Consider the following 27,325-nt stretch of genomic DNA (forward strand, 5'->3'; position numbering starts at 1 on the left):
CACTCATGCACTTTAGAAAATTTGATATTGATTTGAAAATATTTCTGAAAGAAAATACCAATGATGCTGTCTCACTAACAGAGAAAGAACACATTCAGTGTGACCTGGAGAAGCCTGGAAGAGAATATCTGATCCTGCTGAACTATAGCTATATTTTAAGATACAAAAAGAAGGGTAAAGGAGGCAGGGAGGAGGGGTGGGGGTGGCGCAGGGGTTGGGGTGGTGAAGGAAAAAAAATGTTTCAAGTTATCAGTTGCTTTTTGACTTGAAGCTCTGGGTGTTTGTTCATTTAACACGGGTAGGGAAACTCCTCCTGCTGTAGTATATTAACCCAAGTTTTGACCTCTAATCGATGTCTTTTCAATGTATAGGATCTTCATAATAAAGATAATGTAGAGCATATTTGTGTGAAAGCGTATCCACCACTAACCATAAATGTGAGCCTTGCATTTTTCTCTGTAACATGTCAATATTTGTGACACTAACTAAACATATTTTATTCATTTGACAAGGATTGTTACATTATATTGAAAACTTTTGTTTCAATGTCACCACCTCCCCATTTTGACTGATGGCGAGTTAGTTTTGTTAAAATGCACGGGGTGATAGCGTATGCTCCAGTGAACTTTCCCTCCTCTCAGCACCAGAGACAAAAACCTGCAGCTCTGCTCTGTGCTGGCAGCCATCTGGCCAGCTTTCTCTCAATGCCTGCCCCACACCACACTGCAGGCAAAATTTCAGGGCTCTAGAGCTCTGTGGAGCTATTCATGACATACCAATTTCACATTTTCTGCTTGTATGCTTGCAACAATAAATGCTAATGAGGACTATGAATGACATTTTTAAAGACAATAAAAAGGTCTCCAAATCCCTTGCATATGGAGACACTATTTTCTAAACTTCACCTTCTGTTAGGGAGCCATTACACTCTAAAGGAAAAAAATAACCTAAGGAGAACAATGAGATGATCAAAGCACAACCAAGTCCTTAAGAATTCCAAAGAAAACAATGTTTGCAAAGCTAGCTTAATGACAGACAGATTTTATGCTGATGTACAGCACTAACACTTAAGCATAGTAACTCTCTTTTTCAGTTAACACTGCTACTTCTCATCGAGGGGCTCAGAATGCCGGGGGGGAGGGGGGAGGAGAGAGAAGTCATAGCAAATCCTCCCTTTCAAGGATCACATATAACTCTACAGGCCGCAGACTTGGACTCAGCAATTACTAATCTCTAGATGAGTCCAAGAATACGCTAAATAAGCCCCAGAATAAACTGTAATTACTAATGGATTTGGAATGCTACGCTTTCATAGAGATCTCTGTGCTGACAACGTGTGGCCAAGACAAATATCAGATTATATTTTCTTTAAACAAATCTGCCTATTGCAAGAAAGAAAGAAAAGAAAGAAAGGAAGGAAAGGAAGAAAAGGAAGAAAGGGAAGAAAGGAAGAAAAGGAAGAAAAGGAAGAAAAGGAAGAAAAGGAAGAAAAGGAGGAAGGGAGGAAAGGAAGGAAAGGAAGGAAAGGGAGGAAAGGGAGGAAAGGGAGGAAAGGGAGGAAAGGAAGAAAGGGAAGAAAGGGAGGAAAGGGAGGAAAGGAAGAAAGGGAAGAAAGGGAAGAAGGGAAAGAAAGGAAAGAAAGAAAGAAAAGAAAGAAAGGAAGGAAAGAAAAGAAGGAAAAGAAGGAAAAGAAGGAAAAGAAGGAAAGGAAAGAAAGGGAGGAAAGGAAAGAAAGGGAGGAAAGGAAGGAAAGGAAGAAAGGAAAGAAAGGGAAGAAGGGAAAGAAAGGGAAGAAAGGAAGAAAGGAAGAAAGGAAGAAAGGAAGAAAGGATGAAAGCATGAAAGAAAGAACAAAAGAAAGAATGAATGAAAGAAGTTGCCTTTACTCTGAGAAATTGCTTTTATATTAAAGACAACTTCCCCTTATTAGGAAAATTAAAAACACTTCCAGGAAAATCCACCAGGTGGAGCAAATACACAGCAATACAAAACATTTATTTATGCTTTTACTGCCATTTCCAACGGGAAGTTTATATGCAAATATTCTTACCTATTGACCTCCCTTCTGCATCCTTTTGTCATATACTGATCAACTTTTATTTATTTACTATATTTGTAATGGTACAAAAACTTTGTTCACAGGGGCCTTCACACAAAGTTATTGTTCCTGATAAACTCAATACGAATTTGCAAACTGCAACAGTCATCAGAAATTCAAGAACTGCATTATTCAACATATGTATAATTTTTTTCCAACAATATAAGGATATGGGTGTGCCAGTAAAACATATTGACAAGTATTCATAAAATAAAGTTTAGTCTTACATCAGGGAGCAAAATCTTTGCCTTGGCCTCCACTTTAATGGGCTAGAAATCTGGCTGTTCTGCATGTCTGGTTATGTTTTTATACACACAGTAGTGCCCATAACATCACAGCAGTGCCATTGTACAGCATGTTGGTGTTTACTATTAATGTTTTATTTTAGTATGACATCTGTCAACTACTGAGTAATTTCAAGAGGGGAAGTGAATGAGGACTGTAAATAAATATTTCAGCATATCTAGGACAGCTAAGTATTATTTCTCCATTTAAATTACTTGCTTTCAATAACCAGGTGAGAAAGTCACCTCATCATCAAATATTTTCTGTTTCCCTGATGAATTAGGAGGTCTAATGGAACAAAGGCAGGAGGGTAGATTTTTACATTTAGAGAACTAAGTCCAAACAGAACAGTTGCTCTTCTATGGATGAGTTTTCTCACATTTATAATAGGACAACCCACTGGCAGACCCTGTAATTGCTAAAATGCCAAGCAGTATTACCAAATGAATTGCTCTAATGCAGTTCAGCATCTGGAAACACAGCAGAATCAGTACACAGACTCATTCAACCCTTGATGATAGAAAAGCATTTGTAAGTGACAAAAGGAAGGGGCTGATTTTAGTCAAATCCTTTTCTTTCCATTGTTTCCTTAGTTACACCTTCCATCACATTTTTCTCTCACTTTTCCAATCACTGTCGTGTTTTCTCTCTGCCATCACATCTACTCCTAAATTCATGACTCTGGGGCCACCTTCTCACTCTGCTACACATCTCTCTTCTCCAACATGACCTGTCTCTGCTCCAGCTGCCTTAGACATTTATCCTCTCCCACTTCCACCAACCTTGACAGCTAAAAGAAGTTCCAGAATTTCAAGGAGTGAGTACTACCATAAAATATTACCCACAATTAGCACATAAATTGAATAGCAACAACCAGCACTCTAACACTGACAGAAAAACAACGTACCAGTTAGGTTTCCATTACAAAACTAAGCCAGAATGGTATTCACCTGAACTGCTATTGAAGGAGCACATCAAACTCCCTGGCAGCACCATGTGTTGCTCTAATCTCTGTGCTTCTAGTCTGACTCAGATGAATCCCATCATAGCTAAGAAAATTAAAATACAAAATCTTTGTTTCCTTAAGAACTGGGAGGAGCCTTGCGGAACACAGGCCTCTAAATACAACTTCACTTTATCTAATTGTGTTGTTCTCCACATGGTGCTTCATTGTATCCATTCAGAAGAGAAGCAGAAAAATGCAGAGATGATTATGAAGTGGAATTTCATACCAACAGCAAATTATACCACTCTACATTAAGATAATATCTGCGAAGGGAAGCAGTAAATGTTTGGGCACAATGCTAGGTGCCAGTTTTAATAAATCCTGGGAACTATTATCTGCAAGACCTTTCCTTAAGCAAGACATTCACAGCAGAGGCTTGTGCAGATGGCCCAGATTTTTTTTTTTTTAAGAGAATGCTGATTTAACATTATCAACAAGGAATTTTTAAGTGGCAACCCTGGTGTAAAGGCTACCATTTGTTATTTGTTATTTTCCAAGAGGATCTAGACACCCAATGGGTAAGAGGAAGACAATGTGGTGGTTGTTGTTACCACACGTCCATGGAGAACTTTTAATGGACTGCGGGTTAAGGTGGGCAATGGTTGGCTAGAGGTCATGAACAATTCATTGGATTATGAACTCTGCAAAAAAATCTAAAGGCAATTAAAACACTAGAAAAGAGGGACACAACTTATGAGTTGTAAAGGTTTAACTAACAGACAATGCTTTCATAGAGACACATAATTTCCCTCATATGTACAAACCCCATACATATGTCATGTTCCATTCAAGAATATGAGACTGACCACAATGTATAAACCATCTTTTTTTTTTTTTTTCATCCTACAGATACAAGCAATGCTTATTTAAATTATGGCTTCTTTACAATATGACAGGACGGACATTTAAAACTACATGTCTAAGTAATCCACTTGTACATAAAGGCGCCTTTACACCAGAGTAATCTAGGGAGTTTGTACTGAAGGAAGGGGCCTGATTCAAAAGGGGAAGGATTATTGTACATATTTAAGAGTTCATTAGATCACAATTATCAATCTGATAACACTGTAACGGGTCTTTTGTTGCACCATCCCCTGAAAATCCTTTTCAGATGGGGGATTAGTGACACAATAGATGACAATGACTCCTCAGTCCACCTGCCCTGTAGCTGACTCCTGTCTGTGACTGCATATGCACACTGATGGCTGCCTCTCTTACTCAAGGGTCCCCAAAATCCTTTCCTGGCAATGTCTGCATGCAAGAAGAAAAGTATGCCCCTACACTTGTAATACAAATTTACAATTAAATATTAGCAGAGAAAAGCTGACTGCTCAAGATTTCAATCTCACCTATGAAGTACCCAAAATCTCTAGTACATGAATATGTTTCTTGAGCCTGTGGGCATAACCTACAGACTGGACCAAAAGCCTTCAGCATGAAAGGAAATGAAACCTTAGTTAATTTTCAGCTCTACTTCTCTACTCTTGCAACCACAAATATCTTTCTTGGACCAGCTTCTGCCCACAACAATAAAAGGCAGCAGTCACACGCTACACTCAGTTTTGCAGGAAGGTCTTATTAATTAAGTTCCCTCCCTCTACTACTTGTACCCGCTGATTTTAAGTTCAACCAGTACAACCATTTACACCACTATGTTATAAATTCAAGCATTGAAATTGTACAAATAACTGTAATATTCTTCACCTATCATTCAAACAAAGAGTCATACTTTAATTCTTCACACACATATACAAAAACCAAAGCAAAACAAAACCAAAAACAAACTAACAAAACAAAACCAGACAAAAGAAAAAAAGCCAAAACCAAAAAAACCCTATGCAAGGCCTTTCCCTATGTAACATACAGTATCTTTCAGCTATAGGCAGGAGCTTTACATCCCAATGAACACTATCCATCTGTGAACCCAAACTGGAATGCTGCCTGTGACCGCAACAAACAGCAGCTATGAAGAGCAAGCACTAGTACTGACTCTATCTCAACGCTTTAAAATTGAACACCAAACTGGACATCTAAGAAAGTCACATGAATAATGAGAATGGAAGCATTGATAGCTGCCATTACTGTTTTAATGGGCCAGAAACAAACATTAGCTTGGTTTGAATCCAGGGGACAAAGAAAAATAATGCTGCCTAGCATGCTTAAAACCACAAACTTAATATGCCAAGCATTATAATTTTATAAACGATAACTACGAGAAAAAAAAAACATGTTCAAAAGTTTAACTGTTGCACAGAACAAAATCTACCCCAAATAATTTGCTCCTCAGAAGATTTGATTTCTGAAAATAAGAGGTCAAATAAAAGAAAAAAGACGCAAATTTAGAAGCAAAAGGGTTAACGTTTTGTTTCAGTCAGTGTTATACCAATGCCAGAATTACAAGGGAAAGACTAAAAAAGAGCCAATTTTTTTTCTTTATTATTATTATTCTTTAAAAGAAAAAAATCATGCCTATCTGTCACAGGGTTGTCCGGGCTGGAAGAACCGGCAGGAACCTCAAATTCCTGACCAAACCCTGTTCCACACAATGCCTCCTGAATGGAAGGAACCGAGGCCCGGCAGAGATAGCCCCCTGTCAGGAACCAGCCCTGACGTTTGCGGACAGACGGGCCTGGCCCCGCAGGATGTCAGAGCAGCAAACTGCAGTTCGAGATACTGGGTTTTCACACACTCCCAGCCTGGATGTTTTGCTCTTCAGGTAATTAAACAAGGAAACGAGGCTGATGTGTACGAGTCTGACCCCTGTGCAGCGGCTCCGCGGTTCTGCACATCAACTTCCGCACCAGCCGCCCCAAGCCAAGCACCAGCAGAGCCTTCTACTGCTGCTCTTGCCTCTCCCGACACCAGGCTCTAAAACAAATCCTCCTGGAAATATCTGCTGCTATTCCCTCCCTCTCCCACCTCCAGTTTACGAAGGGCTAAATTATTTGCTCTGTTCCACACACCTTGATTTCTCATAAAAAGAAGGAAAAAATGCAAGAAATGGGTACTTGGGTGTAGCTGTTCTTCAGCCAGCCATTCAAAATATTAAATTTATTGGGGGGAGGAAATGAACAGACAGAAAGATGAGGGAAGGGATTCCCAAATTAATGCTTAGTTTAAGGTCATTACTCAAAAAGATCCTGAAACATATTGCCAATTTGTCCAGCCAACAGCCAGATCCACTTATTTCGAAATAAAATGATTCTGATTGAAGCATTACTGAAGAGTCTTTGTCTTACAAGAGGACATAAATCATAAACATAGGCATTCGAAAAATAGACCAGTGTTTTCTCTGTCTTTTTCCCCAAATTTCAGAAGCAGGACAGGGCAGGTGTTACCACCTATACTTGACAGAAACCCCTACACAGGGCTGCTCTGGGACTGACCTAGTTTCTACGCTCTTTAAAGGCTATTTAAACAAAAATTATTTTTTAAAAAGGTAACACATTCCTACTTCTTTCTGAAAAATCCACAGAATAGAATATTGGCAGAAAAGAGAAGAGCCTAGAAGAAAGAGGAGCACAAAAGCATGCCTGCTTGTCTGTGTTCAACACAAAGAACATTAAATGAAAACAACTGGCACGCTGCCAAATTCCTATACAGGCAAAGAGATTCAAATAAATTGATTTCACGCATCACACTGACCTGGGATCAGTGAGCAGTGGTACAATACACTTGCTGCTCCATGTGGGGCAAAGCCCATTACCGTTATCAGAGACACATTACATTGAGGGGGAGCAGGGAGGGGGTGCACAGAGAAGGAACCCAAACTCTGCAAATTCAGAGGAAAAAAAATCACTTTGAAAAAGGAGCTTGAACTGGAGCACTTGGTTTCAGTTTACTAATAAATATATCATATTGCAAGAGCTTGTCCTCTGCTCACCTCAAAGGTTTCAAACATCGTATTTTCAAATTAAAATAAATACTAATGTCAAACACACACACTCCCCTTACATTCTACTTTTAACACAGTTGTTCTCAAACTCACTTATTCTCTGTAAATTTCCTCCCTTCCCCATCCGCTAGCGTTTTATATAGATTATGGGTTATTTTCTTTGTATTTCAAAAGCTGGATTTCTGCCCAGGATACTCTGACTGGCTCAGAAAGCAAGCTGGAGAAATCGGCCACTGCTCTCAACTGGCCCAAATCAACCTTACCTAGAGAGAAAAATGCTTTATTTGCAGGGTAGCAGCGAGCAAGGCACCAGTGTCCTCTGCAGAATCACCAATACGTGTTCCCACACACCAGGCAGCTGTCTCCGAACCAGTATTTCGAATTTCACTTTCTTACTAATGTGAAGTAACCCATGTTTGCTGTGGAGTCTCTCCTTGTCATCCTGGCTTTGTTTTTCATTAAGCTCTCTCACACTCCAATCAAGAGCAATGCCAGTAAGCCACAGGTGTGCACCACATGAACAGATGAAATTCTGACTGGAAGGACAATTCACTGTCTATAATACACTTGGTACTCTTTTGCACCTGTGGTATGTTTGAAGGGAGCTTTATTATCCTCACTGTACTCCTTAAGATACACTGGTAAGCAAAGAATTGTTTTGAAGGTAAAAAAGAAAGCCAAGAGAAGACAACTTTGCAATAGCAAAACAAAGATGAGGATGCTTCAAAGGGGTCACATCAGCAGAAGCAGTCATTGCTACAAGAGGCTATTGCTTCAAGGAGGCAATAGACTCAAAACAGTTTGGGGTTTTTTTGCCTTTTACTCCATTTAGGTTTCAAATAGCAAGTCAATCTTCTTGGGCACAGCATATTAAGTTAACTCAAACAGTGTTGGCTTTATCTCTAATTACTCACCGAATTTTAAAACAAAAAAAAAATCATTGAAAATGTGGAGCTTCTTGGCCAATATTTGTATGTCACAAATATATCCAGATGTCGATACCTTATCCAGTCACCTCAATTCAAGTAAATGTTAAAATGTGAATGGCCAAAAAACTAAGAACTGTTAACCACCACTGATGACTAAGAGATACAAAGCAGTTTTGAATTCTTCATTACCAAGGTGAAAACTATACAATATTGTTAACTCTGTAAGAGATGTCACAGAGATGTGTTTATTTAGGTATAAGGCTACAACTAATAGGACTGCACAGGGAAGGGAATCATGCAGTATACAGCAACTTCACCAGGGCAGAGACATGCCTGCACCCAGAAGATACAGAGAGCACAACCTGCACACAGTGAACAAGAGGGATAAGGTGCTGTTCCTTTTATGAATACTTCAGCAACCATCAAATCAGTTGGACTTTACAGAGATTAAGTGAATTTTAGTCATATTAATTCCCTTTCTTTAAATTAATACTATTAGAAAATAAGCCTTTCTCCCAAGTTGTAGGAAATTTCCATTATCTTGCACGTGCTCTGAAAGCAATAAATCACAATAAACTTCCCATTAGTATGCCAGCACTGCATGCTTCAGGCATGACATCTTTACTTTTACATTTATTTATTTTTAAAATCCTTTATGAAGACCCATATGTCAAAAGAAATCAACCAACAACCACCTGTACCGGGTACATTTGCACTTTGGAAAACAAGACTGTAGATAGCAAAAAGGAGAAATTAGTCAGAAGCTATACACTGCTAAATAAGCAAAATCAAAACACAAGAAGAAACCCTGCTAAGACTATTCATTTTCTTCCAGTGCTGCCTGAGTACATGAAGGTCCCACAAAAGCATTTATTTGTTTTAAAGTGAGCTAGCAACTCAAGTTAGAATGCAAATTCATTTTTATTAGGATTTAATTTTTAAAAGTACGTTCACACTGGTGCACAAAACCTCAGGCCCTTGCCACAAGGTGATGTGCAGAGGCTCTCGCTGGCTCTCTCAGCTGCTCTCTGTCTCTCCACACCCCACAGGCAGTGTCATAGTGGTGTCTCAGGTAGGAAAACAAGTAATATGATCAAGTCTGAGCTACCTTTAAAACTATCCAGGGCGAAACCATGAGTACTTAGACACTATTCATCTTATTTTGGTACCAAACTCTGTCAAAGTTATGTCAGGTGATATGGTCCAACAACAAGAAAGAAAGTTATCCAAGTGTTGGAAAGCACTTAAAATCAGTTTCTTGCCATCCAGACACACACCATTTTGGATGAAAAAAATCTAGTTACAGTAAAGACAGGAATGACTGTCATAGGTTATCTAGAAATTTTATCCAGCAATAGCAGATTTACTTTTGTAGTATGGTAAAAATATTTGCACACAAGCAGAAATATCCATTCTCATTATCATCTCAATCAATTTTATCACAGATTTCCAGTTTGATGCAATGAGTTTACCAGAGGATTCCACTAAAATACAAACAATCATTTTGCCAATGTGATTACAACTGTCTTTTAAGCTGGTTGCAAATACTGTTCCAATTCACAGTTCAGGAAACTGAACATCACTATTTCTACAACCCAGCCAAATAATATTAACATGACACATAAAGAGCAGCTATGTCATTAAAAACACAAAAAGAACTCTAAAGTTTAACATTTCACATATATGTATTTAGATTTTAGAAAAGTCGTGACTGATGTATTTTATTAGCATTGCAGTACTCTTTCTCACAGATATTAAACGAAGACAGCACCTTCACTGATTTAGGCAGACTCTTTGGAGCTAAAGGGAAAGACTACCTTTTTATTACAGTTTACAAGGCAAGGTACAGTCATTATATACACACAAATAACTTCAAAAAGGTATTCATATTATAAAATCAAATATTTTTCTGTTCCTTACCTTGACAAAATTCAAAGTTCCCTTTTTTCCGGCAGTCACCTATCACTAAACTCAGTGCTCTCCAAGTGTTTCTTTTGACAGATATCATTCTCCACCAATCGCTCTGCTAATTTCCTCTTTCCTTTTCTGACTGGGACAGATATTATGTTCACCAGCCCAGAGATCAATCTTTTCTATTGACAACAACAAATGAAAAAAAAAAAAAAAAAAGGCATATATCACAGCCAGTTTGAAGCACCACACCCCTTCATTTGTAAGATTACAGTAGTCTTTTAAATAAAAAGGGAAGACAGAAAAGTTATTCTAAACCAAGTAACCACATTTTCTTAGCTAACATAAAGTAGTACTTTAAAACTGTATTAATTCTTCAACAAAGGTTGTTTCATAACTTGCTCAGTTAAAAAAGCTGATATATAGATGGCAACAGATTAAGGGCTATATTCTACCTATTAGTTAATTCTGTAAAAAATACCTGGGTTTAAATATATTTATTTAATATAAAATATTACATACTTTACCTGGTTCAACAGAAGCTCTAGAGAATCACTTATTAAATCAAAATGTTTACTAAAAATAGATCTTCCAATTTACACATCGCTATACTAAATTGGATTTGTAAGTCATAACAGCAAACACATTTAAAGAAAGGCAAATCAAAAAGCTATTGATATATTTACAAATCATCTTCCCACTTTTGAAAAGGCAATTTCCCTCCCACTCCAACACCTAAAAACCCTGTTTATTTGGGTTACACAAATACTCTGCCTTTTGTATAAGTCTTTATCACAATGCTGTCAGTTTTTGCAAGGCATTAATATGCTTTTCAGGGGTTCATAATTATGTCAAGACAGAAAAGTTTTTCAGAGCCAAGCACACACAGTTATGTACATGCTTCAATCTGCAACCACTCTTCAAGTATTTTGGGACATCAAGTTAAGCATGCACAAGGACCCGGCCGCAGCTCATGCCATCTAACCCAGAATCCAGCCCAACCCTCTCCCAGACTAGATCTCTCTGCAAACAAGATGCATTGCCTAAAGGGCATTTGCAAAAGATCACATTTGTGTTTGTGCCAGAAATTCCAATCTTTACTACGAACAAGCACCCTTCTCAAATCAAAACAAACCTTCCCAAGGTAAGGTTACAGAACAAATGAGTTCACCAAAGTCCTTTCTTTCCAGTGGCCATGGTCAGACATTTCCCCACAGACCTGAGAGAATCCAAAATTCCACTGATTTCAGTGAAAACAAGTGGTAAGGACTGCAGGACTCTATACAGAATCTGGTAACATTGGAGCTCTAAAAGTGACACAACTGCCTCTGGCATTTGGAAAATAACCTCCAAAATGTGGTCAGGACTCCACAACTAGAGCACAATAACTACTTTTATAAAATTATTTTTATTTTATATGTAATTCTCTGGTTGTCACAATGTTCTTACATAGGCAATAAATTTACCTTTCAGTGGTGCCCTAGAATGAAGTGCATACTTTTCAGTTGGACTTCTGTGTAACACTTTCAATTTCCATAAATGCATACAGCATTCTCACAATTGTTGTTATTGTTTGATCTGATTTAAATTCATAAACCCATGCCCCTATCAAAACTGAAAAATTCTCCACTGACCAACTGGCCCTATATAATTTCACTGAGATTATTTAAACAGTAAGTTTTCTACCAAGTGACAATAGCACAATCTGGCTGAAATACTGTCTTACTGTGGAATATTAAATTAACATAAAATGTTTGATTCAGAGTTACACATCAGACATCTGTAAAGATATATTCATATTTTGCTAACCTTTTCTAATTTGGCCACTGGAAACAATTATGGTCAAATATATCAAACTATGTCATATATAAAAATTCAATATTTCAGTCTGCTGCTTTTTCATGGCAGGTAAAAGGTTTTAAACATTTTACTGTGAAAAAGTTCTTATTAAAAAAAAAAAAATCTGTCATCAAATTTACAATGAAGACATCACTTCCATTTGCTATTCTTCCCTTGTTTCAGGCCCATGTTCATTTTTTCTATTTGCCACATTTTCCAAAGTGATGGATGCATTTTGCTATACCCATTCTACACTAATCTCCTTCTTTAAATGTATTTTTGCTTTCTGAATTGTAAGGTGCTGCTGTTGTTCAAATGTACATGCAAAACTGTCTAATGTCTGAACTTCACTGAAAGCAGAATGTCTCAAACAATTTGTAGTCTTACATGAGTGTTATAAAAAAGGATCAACATGTTGTATTACCATGGAAATTTTGAAAAACATACTTTCCCAAACAAATATTACTTTTTCTCAATGGTATGAAGTAATGAAAACCACATGTGTAAATCTGCGATCCGTGCAGTAGTTCAAGCTGCAGCTAATAGAAAATACAGAGTCTGAACTCTGCCATATAAAGGATTCTTGTTACAGAAATATAATGTGAAAACCAGATGCAGACAGAAAACCTTAATCACAGATGGGAATGTAATCACTGGCATACAGAATACTTTTTTGATCAATCTCAACCATATGAGAAATGTATTTATTTTCTAAGGAATGCAATAACTCTAGAGAGTCTTCTATTTGAATTCAGTTAACCTCATATTCACAGTGCTTTTATCTTATACGTGTATAGAAGGGGGATATAACCTGAGCCAAGACTTTTAGAAGAGCCATTGGCCCTGGCAAATCATTCTTGTATCAGCTTATCTTTCAAGGAATTAATAGGATGTAAAGACTACAAATATCAGGATCAGTCTCAAATGAAACCAACCATTATTGTACTTCCTAGTTACTGCCAGAAATCCCTTCATCACCTAAGCACTTCCCCAGTTAAGTTTTCCCTTTAATATGCGGTTCTTCAGAAATATAATGCTAAGAGAAAGCACACTGTCACACTCAAGTTCTATGAATCAGAACTGGAGTCCTACAGCAAAGAATCTCGCTTTATAAGAGCTGAAGAGTCATCAGTTCAAAAACAGGTTTACCTGGGGCTTCCTTCTAACTACTGAAAGTGCCTGTGAACACCCTCCACCCATACAGCTGCCAGGGGTAAGCAGGACACAAAGGACCACAGCACAGGGCAACTGTTCAGCTACATCAAGTGTCTAAAGTGCCGACTGCCTTCTACCAACCATCCAGACCAAGGTAACTCCTCATAGTTTTCACTGCTGGTGACATTGCTACTACAGTAGTAGTAAATGCACCATGTAAAATAGGGACTGATACCTCACACTGCAATGTATATTAAAGAAAAACCCAAAACAAACAAAAAACACCAACCATACAACCAAAACAAAAAACCCCATCTTGTACTAGGAAATAAAACGTAAAAAAGAAAAGGCATTCAGAGATGAGGCCCCCAGGGCCTTGGGCAGTTTTACCAATCCCTGCTCCAACCACCTCCTGGAGGTACCCAGTCTACCCAAGAATACACAGCACTGCCTGACTGTCACAGTTCACAACTGAGCTTATTAAGGTAACCTAAAGTTGGTTATAATTTATTTTAGTAGTATAATTAATTTACACAAACCACAATGATTTGGTAGCTGTTACATCTGGGCAGAGAGGAGATTACAGAAACCCTTTAACAGGCACAGAGTAGGCAGATTCTCCCTCTCTCTTATTGACCTCCTATTTGCCATTATCTCATTTTAGGTGCCTGCAGTGAGGACACAGTCAATTCAGTACCCTATCACAGGGCTCCCAGAAATAGCACATCACAAGTGTCCACCAGACTAACTCTGCTGAAGTTCCTGTAAAGATGCTTTCTTAATTGAATGCCTGTAATGCTAGGTGAATTTTGAAGTCTGCTACTTGGTTTTTTTCCTCCCATGTTAACAACTACCAAATTATTTGATAAAAAAACTTTGATTCCATCACTGCAACAGAAGTTTTTAAAGCGTCTTGTCCCTTCTGACACTTAACTTTAAATTTCTGAGGCTGAAGCACAAATAGATCGCAGAAGTCAACATTTAAAGTAATATGGGCTGGATATGCTTGTCTTATTTCTAAATCAGCATGCCTAGATTAATAATAAACTTTGGCCAGATACATATTTTCATTTGCATGTTTTTCATATAGCATCATCATCATGTGTATGTGTACAGTGCTAAAAATGGAGTGAAATCTTCCAGCTGAAAACAGTTCCACGTGACAAAACAGAAAGGGATCCTGAAAACTCCTGCTTCATGTCATGTGCAAGTGTGTGTGCCTGTGTCTTTTTTTTTTTTTTTTTCCTCTCATCTAATTTCATCTGCGAGACTGTCCCTAGAGGACAAGACAAGAGAGAACCAATTATATCCAGCGGTTGGTTTCTCCAAAATGAAGGCATCTGTTCCATGCCAACGACTTCCACACGGAAGAAAAACAGAACTTTGAAGGCATCTGTGTTCATGGTTGACAGTTGCAGATCTTAGGGTCTTACTGTAATTGCCCAGCTGCAAACATGATTTAGTTGCTGCTGTTGTCAGCTGATCTCCTTGCACTGAAAAGAAGGGAGCTTAAATAGCAAATAGCTGAATAAAAGTCAGATATTCTTCCACAATACTGACACCTTTTCCCTCCTGAAGGAGCTATTTTTCCTGGTACAATGGGTTTGATGGAAGTAAATTGCAAAGTGGTTCTTAAACTAACATTTTACAAAATATTCTACTTTAAAATGCTATTCTTCAGAAACCCGTATGATTCACCAGCCACATAATTCTGCAGCCCACCTTATTTAGCCAAATATTCTCAGTAATACCAAGAGTACACCTGAGCAGAAGCTCAGAGTTTTCATTCCAAATGCATATGGTAGATAAATAACTAGTATATTTATTACTCAACTCACATCACTTCTAACATGAGTGGATACTTTCCAAAATACACTTTATAGAAACATTACTGGTAATTCAAAATCTGGCTTACAGCACTGGGTGCCACATTTGCAGTGAGATACTCAGCAATGCTGTGCACCTTCACTGCTAAAAAAATCAAGCAAGCTGTTAGCAAGAAGCTCATATAAAGAAGCAAGACCTTAACTGATTTTTCCAAAGCACAGGATTGAGCACCATTTAGAGATCCATGACTACTTATGGTGCAGTTGCAACAAAGACAAAACTGGCCTAAGCAGAAAATACACTGACATTTTCCACCCTTGACTCAACAGATAAAAGTGGATCATAAGTTTCCAGAAATATTTTATGTACCTCTTGATTTTTTGTAGTTTGCTTACCTTTTTATTAATATCTTGAAAGAAGGAAAACAATATATGATAGGGATTTTTTTTTAATAAAATTCTTTTGTTATTCTGTTGGATTCCAACTGCAATCCCAAACCTACTCTGCAGCAACAGCATTCAGCCTTCCCAGCCAGGTAGTGATTCAGCTTAGAAAGGACAGTAAGGATTCCCAGACAGTCTCCCTTGCTTGGCACATACCTCAAATTATTATGAATGCCTGAAGCAGTGAACCTGGGGGGACACAGCAGGCCTGACACTTCCTGACCACTTCTAAATTCCCTCCAGGAAGGACAAGAGTTGGGAGTGAGGACAATTAACACAGCCACCTGTTTCCTGTGACCTCCTAAGGGGCAGACATGGCCACTGATGACTTACTCTGGCAATGTCACTGAGGTCCTGCCCATCCTTCTCTTCCCAGAGAAGCCATGGAATAGTAAAAACAATAGCAGCCAATAATAGCTCTGTAAGAGATAGTGAAATTTAGGCCCGGACTTGAAAGACAAATGAAAAAAACAAACAAAAAAGAAAATTAACATCAGAAGCTCCCCATGTGAAGAGGGTGGAACCAATAAATCCCAAAATGTGGAAGGAAAATTATACATTGATCCTCCCCTTCCAACTACTGTAGCTGATATTTACTGTAGCTGTGAACTTCTCTGGAAAAAGTCTGGAGCAGGCAGCTCCAGACCTAAACACAATTTAAAACACATCTTGGGATACACAAATTGAGAAACCTGGCCCAACGGACTCAACAGGAATCTACAAGTATTATTATGGAAGGAATAGGCTTCTTCTCTCCTTTATATGGAAGTCAGGTAAGTCTGTGATTTACGATCCAAAAATAATACCCTTGCTTTACACTGAGACCTGAGCTAGCCTGTTTTATTAGGGAGAGAATCTAGATCTGAGAACCGGTCCAAAAAAGTATTGTCAAGATTGCAGACATGAGACAGGAGCCCAGAAAGCCTGAAGGTCCAGCTCCTCAAGACTGGCATTTAAACTAAAGAAACACTGTCTTCAGTGAGAACTGCAGTGGGAGTAGCACAGAAGATCTGAGCTCCAGTATTTTAATTCAATGTTTACAAGCTCTGCTGATCCATGGAGTTGCATTAATTTATCATGGTGCACATGAAATGTATACAACATTCAGAAACTACCTTGGGCTATTTGGTTCAGTAGGATGGTTTCCTTGTCCACCTGTAGCACATTTTAATACAGGCTGCAGCCTGCTTTTCCAGCATTAAGTGGTTTGCCATCAAGTTTTAAAATAATAAATAGTAGAGTCATGAAACAGGTTTTGCTTAATGGTTCCTGGAACTCAGTGACTTCACTCATTAAAACACTTTCTATAACATTACCCTTAAATACTTTTAGCAATGTCACCATTAAAATAAAATAAAAAAATCATCCTGGCAGTACCATCCATTGACAGCACACCCACAAGTGCCATTATTCCCACACTTGTTGGCAGCTTTTTCTGGCACCATTATACTTTAATGGCTCTGGCAACAAACCCCACCTGGATTTCACTGATAGTGCTCCTTTGGAGCACTCTTCCCAAATATCTTTTGCAGCATTCTGTCTCCTCTGTTGCACCCTAATCATCCCATTTTCTGGCAATAGCCTCACCCTCTCACTGTCAAAGCCTGAGCTGGTCTTGGGGAGCTCTCTTCCTGAACTTGCCTAACGCATGTGTGATTCAATGTTAGGATGAATTTTACAAGAGGATTTCAGGATAACATCTTAGCTGCTCAGGTTGGATGTTCACTCACATCCCAGCTTTAAATTTCATTTTATTACATCCCAGTAGCACAGCATGACCAAACCAATGGGACAGTAAAGCATAGGTACAAAACTCTACATAATCTGATGCTTCACCAGAGTTTGTTAAACCTTGTAACTCCCAGAAAGCACACACAGCTTTACTCAACATGCCACACAACCTGTCATGGTAACATGCAGAGCCAACATTCTGATACTGCCATTACCAAAGTAAAAGAAGAAAAGCCAGAAAAGGTATTCTGAAAAACAAGCAATTGTGGGGGGAAAGCTGTGATTTTTGAGGGGCTGAATTGTTGGGTTTGTTTTTGTTTGTTTGTTTTGGTGGGTTTTTGGGGGGGTTTGTTGTTGTTGTTGTTGTTGTTTTCCCCGAGCTATCTAAAATGACACCTGGGACACAAGCAAATGGAGCACCTGTGAAGTCACCATCAGAAATCAAAAAATGTAGGCAGCAGATTTCCAAATAAAAGGCACCACAAAAGAAAAATGCTGGTGGAAATGCCTACTACTTATGCAAACTCCATATTAACATCCAACATGGCAGACATACATTGGCCTCCGAGCCCTCCAGAAGTAACCACAGCCTGGTACAATTTGTAATGGTCATACAACCATCACCTCGGATGCTCGTCTGAATTCCTGGGCTTTACTCTCTGTAGCAACTTGGGTCTCCATAAGTGATACCTATTTTACGACACACCGCTGCCTGCCACTTTGTGCATATTAATTCCACTCCACTAGGTGGAGTCTTCTGTCTTTCCAGACTGCAACCTAATTTCCAAAAGAACCTATTATCTATCCCTCATGAACTTTGCATATTTACTTTACTGTAAGCACCAGAGTATATCTGTCTTGACAGACATGAAAATGGCAATGAATCAAAAGCCTTCCAGAATGATTAAAGAAATCATGACCTATCCCATGAGGATCCCAAATCAGCACGTTACAATATGGGATCATGCAGGAATATTGTTGCTGTACAGTTCTGTACAACACAACTGTATTCTCACAAACACTACATTCAATAAATAATAGTGAGTATAAAAACATATCCCTTAACTACGTCACCATATCACACATGCCCAAAAACTACATATCAACAAACCCAAGTTTCAGAACTCCCATTAAATTCTTTTCGTGTATTCTGAAATACTTTCGAGTATCTAGGATGCCTTCCCTTTCCAGGCATCCCAAAATGTGTTAGACAAAATGAGAGGGAACATCAAAGTATTCCCATTTCCACTCACAACCAGTGGAGTTAAATATGGCCACTATTCAACAGGAACAGCAAAACTGTGCGCAGCATTTCTGGCAAAGATTAAGAAAACAGAGCACTCCCATGAATGTGTTCAGAACATTTAGATAAGAAAATCTGGACACCCTGCATCCAGCTATAATCTTTCTTTTGGGGCTGGGCTCCACCCCAACCCCTGTGCAAAGTACCAGAAAATCCCACGACCAAAACAAAAGGCTCCTTGGTTTCTTAACTCTTCAGGTAGGCAGTCTGTGCTCCCACACGCTGTGCCGAACATTTGCTCGGCAGTATCTGAGAGCAGAAAGCCCCACGCAGGCACGGAGCACGAACAAGGCTCCCCAAGGCTCTCACATCCCCGGGTCAGCCGAGGTAGGGCCTCCTCAGCGCCGCTCCTGCTGCCGGCAGATATCACCAGCTATTTAAGGCTACAGACATTTTGCCCCAATCGGCCATGTTTTCTGTAATATTTACTTCTCATACATATGTCTATAACTATGTATACATCCCACAGAAGGTGAGGTTTAACAGGGTTAGCTTTGTTGGGGAAAAGAAGGTTTTGAGGAAAGGAAACAACTTTCATGTTGAGAAGATTTGAATCTAGTGACTGTCACGGGATGTAAACACTCTTCTGGGGAGGGAGGCCTTTTTGTTATGTTTCAGGAGAGCACAGAGTTTTGGATAAAATCTGTATAAATAATTATCCCTCTGTCATTCAACATAAATTTATGCACATGTGTGCACACAGTTATGCTGGGGAATACAAACTATAAAGTAGACATGCCATAGACTTCTAGACAACCTACCACAAGCACCGATCTCACACAGAATCCATTCTACATTTAAATTTCAGTTTATTGAATTTTAATTATTTCTGATCTGTAGATCACTTTGAAAAAAATCCCCCAAGGTCAAAAGCTTACAAACACAATTGCAAAACCAAACAGAAGCATCAGCAAGGCCCTTTTGCATGCAAACACCTACCAAAAAAATTAGTTCCTGACTACTAGATTAGATTAGAATTCAACAGCTAAAACCCATTCTAATATTAAAACCAGGCAATTCTTTATGTTGAAATAAAAGAAAAAAAGCTCTCATTCTATTCTGTACGTTTACTCATGTTATGTACACAGGGCTCCATAGACTTAACAGTGAATTATCCCTTCTTCATTTAGACACTTACTTATAAAATTAACAAACACATATCCTTTTCATTAGGTTATTGTCGGTTTGGAGTTTTTTGTGTTTTTTGGTTTTTGGTGTTTAGTTAAAAAGCAACAGTGTTATGTTCTCCAGAGATGCTTATGATAGAAAATGTATGCTTTACCAATACTACGCTTTCGAAGTCACAGAACTCAATTGGATTAGCAGCTCCACAACAGCGAATATTTTTGTATATAAGCATTCAAATATGACTCAGTCATTTCATTTACCATGGAAAAAGTTACTCCAAAATCCCCATTAACTAAAATGTCCTTGATGAGCCTAAAACTTAAGGTTTGCAGGTACATCAGGAACGAAACAAGCCAGACTGTTCTATCATATACTAAACATCCTTTACACGCTCAAGGTCCTCAGTAGTAAGTAAAGCTGCATTGCTGCAATGGAGAAACAGCCACATGTCATTTTAAGATACAATCATCGTTCATTAATAAAAGTATTTTTAAAGTACGAGTTAAATCCTTTTACCAATATAGTGACATTCAGCTATCCAGTGTCATTTTTCCAGTTCAAATAGATATGGTCCTAATTGCATAATGCCATTTTATCTACTAAAGATAAAAGTGCCGATAAACAAAAATGCACATTAGGCAGGAGATTTTTCAGAATAGATTTTTTTTTTTCAAATAACCCACTTGCATTAACAAAAGATTGCAATGGCTTCCAAATTATAGGGTGTTATTTTTAGTGGAAGTAGTTCAATATTCATATTGGAGCAGATGTAGCAGTTTAACAAAACAGCTCTTCAAATCCTGCACAAATTGAAAACAGGAAAACTGATTGCATTTTCTCTTATCACTTTCCTTTTCTGAATTGACACTTTTGGCCTTCTGAAAATTTACACATGGCTTTCATCTCAACAGCACCTGCTGATCAAACAGAAACCTAACATTTTCAGGAAAATGGTATAAAGGACTAGTTTTCTTTTTACCATCTTAAAGGGCATCGGCAGTCCACTTGATGGCAACAATTGCTGAGTAGATGGCACACAAAATACATTTTAGATTTTCATTCCACTCCCTTTTAAAAATTAGTTAAATCACAACAGCTCTTCTGTAGTTGCTCTTTTTCCGCTTTAAATTAATTTCAGTCTCTATCTCTGCATCACCCTGATGGGTTTCATTCTACAGCCAGCTAGATTTTAAAGATGATGTGAAAGCCTTTGAAATAACAAGCGCATTGCATGCTCTGTAGACAGGGGTCTTCTTTATATACACATTTATATGCAATCATATAAACTGATATATACAATTATGCATTCATGTGCACATATTGCACAGACATTTCTTTTTATGGTGCTCATACCAAGGAAAGAATGTGTGTCTGCGTGTGTGTATAGATATACATATATGCATGTATGTTTCATTCTGCTATAGTCCCACTGCATTGAATTCCCCAAGCATTGTCGTTTGAGCATGTTGAGGGGAGCAAAAATCAAAGGGTATTTATTTATTTCAAAGTTGTTCTTTGTTTCCTTTGCAGTCTTCAGACTGGGAGAAGGTCTAGCAGATGCTCTGGAACTTGAGCATCAAGACTGGGTTGAGATGCTGCCATTGGTGAACATGGCGAGCATGCAAACAGCACAATCAGAAATCCTTGGGCTCCTGCAAAAGTTAAAGGTATCAAGTCATGTATATAAAAAATTAAACATAAGTACCTTGTTATCCCTTCTGCTTCTGAGTCTGTAAACTCTAAAGCGCAGCAGCAGGTAACAAGGACCATCTTCCTTTGTACATAATTCTAAGCGTAATTAAAGATACTCCTGAAACCTGCTATGTGTCAGCTTCTTAACTGATAGAGCCCTCACCCCCCTGAAGTACTCTGCTGCCATCCATTACCATTCTGCTTCAGTGATAAGGTAACCTGAAGGCAGAGATGACATACAGTAATATATGTGCCACTCCAGACAGTTGGTTCATGAATTTCAGTGTTTCATCATGCTCACTGAGGCAATCGCAAACCTGAAATGTCAATATGTTCAGTCAATGGAAGTAAAATAATGGGGCTCTATTGTCTTACCCTATCGATCTGCTGCTGTCAACAAGAATACATGCCCCCCTGGCTTTAAACAAATTTTAATTAGGCTTTTAGTTACCAGATCATATCTATATATCTATGTGTGCAAACACTTGACAAAGTGAAACGGCAGTATAAATATTTCAAACTTTTAAATATAAAGGTAATTGTTTAATGTTGCTTTAAGATATGACCACTGATAAAGCCATTTGCTAAAGCAGCGTGCGAGCGCACACTGAGCATGCAAGTCATCTTAATCTGGGAGAGAACCTAAAAAGCACCACGGAAAATCCATCCGAAACAACAAAAAAGAGCAGAGAGGCCACTTTTCCTAAAGCCCGGTGTCATCCTCTGAGGGGATTTTGGAAGTTAGGAGCCTTCACTGAAACCACCCCAGGAGTGAGCGGTGGGCGCCCGGGCGTGACAGGCCGGGGCTGTCACATCCCCTCGGCCCCGCTGCCACCCCAGGCCGGGGCTCCTCCGCCCCGTCCCGCCAGACACCCGGACACGGCACTCTCTGCTCCCCTGGGGAGTGTTTTAAGTGGGGTCCCTTAGTTACCACCTTTGTTCTGCGGCCACCTTCTCCCTCCCCGGGGCCAGCCCGGCAGCCGAGCCCCTCTCCGCTCCCCTCGGCGCTGCCGGGGGCGGGGGGAGGCAGCACAACAAAAGGCAGATCCCGTCTCCCCGCCGGCTAATCTCTGCCCGTAAATCCCCCGTCCGCTCCGGGGGACACAAGTGGTTACATCTTCACTTCTCCCCGCGGCTATCGACTTGCGCAGCGCCGAGGGAAGCCGGGCCGGGCGGCGTGAGGGGCGACGGGCGTCCCCCCGCCCGCCTCTCCGCCTCTCCCGCCCGCGGGTGGAGATTTTACCTTCCGGCGGCGGGAGGGACGAGGAGGCGCCGGCGCGGCCGGGGCTTTGTGCGCCTCACGCGCCTCGCAGCTTATCTGCGGCGCAGCGACGGAGCATCGCGGCTCCGCGGCCCCGCCGGCGCGGGGGGAGCGGCACGGCGGCGTGCATCGGGCCGATTACGGTATCAGCGCGGCCCAGATGGCGGCCGGAGGATGTGCGAGGCAGCGGGGCCGGCAGCGGGGCGAGGGCCGGCCCGGGCTCCCCGGGGAGGCCGCGCCCGGCACGAGGAGAGGCGCCACCTCCGCGCCGCCCACCGGGGGAGAAGGCGGCGGTGGCCGGGCCCGCGTGTGCCTGCCCTCTGGCCGGCATCTGCCCGGCTCCGGCCCTCCGACTTGCCCAGCACCTCTCCGGGATAAGGACCCTGACACGGGTCGCGCAGCGCTGGCTCCCCGAGGCTCCTGTGCCGGGGGTCGCCGCCATCCCCACCAAGGGGATCGTCGCTATGACTGCCTCCAGCCCCGGCTCTCTCCACAGACCATACCTACTCCTGCAGCCCGGCTCCCCCCTCACAGACCATACCTACATCCTGCAGTGAGCACGGCGGCCGCTGGCCCCGTGCAGTCTCAGACTGTACCCGCTTCCAGGTTGGCCTAGGAGCCGACCTAACCTACCTAACCCAGCCTTCTCATTGTCACCATTGGCCTAAGAGCCTGGACACACCACTGCTGCTGCAAAGCGGCGGCATCATTCACCAGGGGATGAGCCGTAAAGAGAAGTAGGTCCCTACACTTCATAACTCAGGTTCTGTGAAAACGGAGAGGCCGTTTTGTCGGGATTCATCAAAGAGCATAGGGTTACCACGAGATAGGGAATGGGGAGAGAGCAAAGCAGCCTGGCCTGCCTATCCTTAAGCAAAGCCAGCCAGCAGAACAGCTATGCCAGCACCAGGCATTCTATGCGCTCGGGTTTTAAAGTTTCTAAAATGTTTCTCCCTGGGAATCAACACTCATTTGTTAGGAGACGCATTTCCATTGCGCGTCGGCCGAGGAGCATCACGACGGAGGGAGGAGGACAATGACAGCACGCTGAAGTGAGACTGGCATTGTTCAGTGCAAAATTCCTTCCAAAATCACTCGTCCAAGATAGCAGTTTATTCCACAAGAAAAGGAATAAAGGGAATTTGACACATAATACAAAGTGAAAACCAGAACCTAGATGGGGGAAGGGCATGTGTGTGAAAATCGTGTCACTGCAATGAATGTCAGATAAAAAGGGGTCTGTCACAAATCCTCCACTAATCCAATAATGTGAAAACCTCTTGGTATCACTGAGACATAGCACAAGGTATTTTTTTTAAAATTTATTTTTTCATAAACCACTCTATATGTTTAGCCTTGGAAAGACAGCAATTGGCCAAACGTTCCTATCGCAAAACCAGGACCTTGATTTTACAATGAAGGCAAACTGATTTTCACGTGTCAAATTTACTATGCATTCCTCAGCCAGTATTTTTACCCTGAAGAAGGGCCACTTCTCCCTCAACTTCCTCCAGTTGTCAGTTGTGTGACAACCATATTTAGAAGCAATCAGACAGGTCATATTACAAAAGTTAGTCAACTTGTTTGAAACCTTAGCTCCTCAACTTACAGATATGTTCAACGCATTTCTAAAGAACAGTGACTTACTAATTAATTCAACCTGCAAGGTAATACAGCGATTTCTTTCTGCGTACGTTATTTCAAACTATTACACAAAATGTAAGGATTGCTCTTTTTTGGTATTTCTGTTACAGTGCTTTTCCTTGAAACACATATATATCATGCCATGAACTGATTTAGGATCTGCCGGATTCTCATGTTGCAGGGCCACCATGTACATCTTATGTCTATGTTGACCATACCTTTATAACTCAAAACACAAAACTCTAAAGGAAAAACGAATCCAGGATCATTCTGAATGTAAGCAATTTGCTGTGAAAACACACTTAAAAATAACACAATGTGTATTAATAAAATAAATACAATCAGAATACAAATGTGTAACAGAAGTGGCGTTCCATAAGCACAGCTGTCTCAAAGTCCAAGCTGCAGGCTAGAAATCTTAATTTCAACTGACTCTCTTGTAATAATGGGTTACCTTCCTCTAAAGCAGAAAGTCCATCTGCCCCAGGCAGATAAGTTTTGAAGCATTAAAATAGATAAAAATCTAACATTTTCTTTCTTGCATTGAGTATGTGAATTCTAGTGTGCTATAATGTGAGAATTCCAACATATGACTATTATGGCATAATATCTCATAGCTTAGCTTGTCATTACCTCACTTGTAATTCTTATGTTAATTATGTTCATAATTACTATAAACAGATGTGGTAGAAATTCATGTGACCTTTTACTTCAGAATGCATTTCTCACTCTTTCCACTTTGTTTTAATAATATAGGTTAAACCAGAGGAAAGTATTTCTGACACACTCCGCATGTATGTGTGTACATTTTTAACATGAAACCATTTCTGCCTCGTATTTCAGGCAAAGGACCACCTACATGCCAGTACATTGACATGAAAGTGATGATAACTGAAAAGTCTACCCTGAAACATACCCCTAAATAACTGTGCCTACAGTGAACCTTTTTGATTAAGCATAGCTAGAGCCATCACTGAAGCCTAGGACTTAAATGGAGCACTGCATTTTTATTCAAGACCTTTGTTAATGCAGCAGTATCCTGCTTTACAACTACAAGTACATAACAGCCATACAGCAATTTATTTTACTCACAGACAAACCATCACCGTCTGTACACAAAACACATTTACAATAAAATCACTATGGATTTCGTTAAGAGAAAGGCTACTCGAGTTTCATTTCTTTGGACCTAATCTATAATTAGTGTGGACAGACAGGTGCAAACCCTTCTTCTCTACAGATGGCTTCTGGAAACGGTGCAAAATAGCTCCTTCTGTTTAAACAACACACAGATAACCTGCTCTGCTCTTCTCACTTACAATTACCTCCATTATACTGAACTAATGTTTACTTTAATAAAATGTCCACTGTTGTCTAAATGTTATTTGGAAACTTTCATATAGATGGCAGGGAAAAAAATAAAGATGGAAGTCAATGTCTTTCAGATGAAAATTTGGAGGGAAGGAAATAAAAAAGCTTTTAAAGAACAGGATATTTTGACTTTGATTTTATGTCTGCTGTTCATTTTTCTTTATCCACAAAACCACAGTCTGCTACTTCCTGGTGTGTTTGTGCTACCATATATTAAACTAATAAAGTTGATAGTAAGAACAGGATAACTGCATTTTTAAAGCAACTCTTTAAAAAGGAACATCTATGTGGAAAACCAAGACCCATTGCCTTAAAAGTTCAGTTTTTAAACCGACTGTTTTAGATCTCTGACGTGAAACAACATGAAGACAGTGTAACCTGGAAGTCAGTGTTTTAAGGAATTACACTCTCATTACTTATATTAAATTCAGTGTCAGTTTCAACTTCTTAAATATTATATGTTGTTTTTAGAGGCTGTATGAAAAAGAGCAAGCTTATACTAAGTACATGGATCAAGGTTTTTTAATGTATTCAGTTTAAAATAATTGTCTTTTCACATTTCTTTAGCCAAGTCACGAGAAATAGCCCCTTCAGAACACCAAATTCATGTTTTATTTCAGCTACTAAGTCTTCTTGATCTCTGCATGACAACTTAAGTTTCTACAGAACAAAGGACAAGACCCTTTCCTCCACTCCCCAATCTAAAAAGTCTGAAGCTCCTGCAATAGCAACATACTGATATCCTTATTCAATTAGTTAAAGATTTAACAGTAATGGACTGTGGCAAGTGGATTTGAAAGTTGAAAATGACAATTGCAAGCCCTTTCTCCCATCACCCCCAATGCAAACACTTGGAGATGCCTATTTCACCCAAAGCGTCTGGCAATGAGGAGTTTGCAGTCTGCACAGTTCCTCAGAGAGGCGAGCTTCGCATTCAACGCCTGTCGTCTGAAGTTCATTTCAGAGAAGTGAGAAACAGGATTTGACAGGGAAGAATGTCCTGAACTGACTATCCACTGACCAGCACTCCAGGTGGAGCTATTTTTCTCCCCCATTATTCCAAAAACAATACTCCCGATATAAAACTCCATGTGCGCACAGGCATACATAGTGTTAAGCATACACAGATGAGAGATACTGTGTGATGTTTTACTGGTCCATTATTTAGGCACAAAACAAGTTAATGTTAAGGTGGTCAAAAATGGTAGAAGGCAGTCTTTTACTTAAAAAGATTTTGGAAACTATTTAAAAGCTCAAAGCCTTTGAAGAAAAACAACTTGTGCAGCAGTTGCCAGGAAGCAGTGACCTAACACTGCTGTCTGCATTCCATTACAAACAGAATGGTTCTTGTCTCCCTACAGCATGCTCATGGCTCAAGAACCCAGTCGCTCACTCTTCTGCAAGCACAGGACAGAAAGAAGTCCTGCTATCATCTCTTGTACCCCTCTCCTGGCTCCAGCTTGCCAGAGGCACAAATGGATTTTAAGAGTCTGTTGAATTTTTGGTGGAGTTTGGTGTTTTGTTGCACTGGTGCATGGTTGAGCTTCACATGATAGCAATGGAAAATGATGCATTACTTGAAAATAGTAGCAATTATACTGAAGGTTCAGATATGATGAAACGGACCTTAAGAAAGCTATCTATTATCCAACAAAGTTATTTTAAGTTCCTAATTAAAAACCTTTGCAGCAGATCTGCAGTGAATCTCACACCTAACAAAGCCTTTGCCAACTTCATGTTTTCACAGACTGTACAATTATGAATGAGCCACACTCATGTCTTTTCCTATTATCTTCCTATTGATGGG

At 39.9% G+C, this 27,325-nt stretch overlaps 1 protein-coding gene across 8 annotated transcripts in view; it reads right to left on the bottom strand.

Annotated features, from left to right (window-relative positions):
* RUNX1T1 (RUNX1 partner transcriptional co-repressor 1) overlaps window positions 1–27,325 on the bottom strand; it is a 115,346-nt gene that overhangs the window by 84,939 nt on the left and 3,082 nt on the right. The window contains exons 1-3 of one of the 8 annotated variants that reach the window (XM_066333300.1): window positions 22,486–22,617; window positions 21,437–21,559; window positions 10,134–10,306 (exon numbers count right to left, since the gene is read on the bottom strand). The exons of 4 other annotated variants lie outside the window; for them this stretch is intronic. In XM_066333300.1, the coding sequence (XP_066189397.1) occupies window positions 10,134–10,221 (88 nt within the window). In that variant the 5' untranslated portion in view covers window positions 10,222–10,306; window positions 21,437–21,559; window positions 22,486–22,617. Of the gene's footprint in view, window positions 1–10,133; window positions 10,307–21,436; window positions 21,560–22,485; window positions 22,618–27,325 lie in introns of those variants that run through there. 3 more of the 8 variants (XM_066333309.1, XM_066333290.1, XM_066333350.1) reach the window with 3 other exon arrangements.

The sequence above is a fragment of the Sylvia atricapilla genome, chromosome 1 (assembly GCF_009819655.1).
Source record: "Sylvia atricapilla isolate bSylAtr1 chromosome 1, bSylAtr1.pri, whole genome shotgun sequence".
Taxonomy (NCBI): Eukaryota; Metazoa; Chordata; class Aves; order Passeriformes; family Sylviidae; genus Sylvia; species Sylvia atricapilla.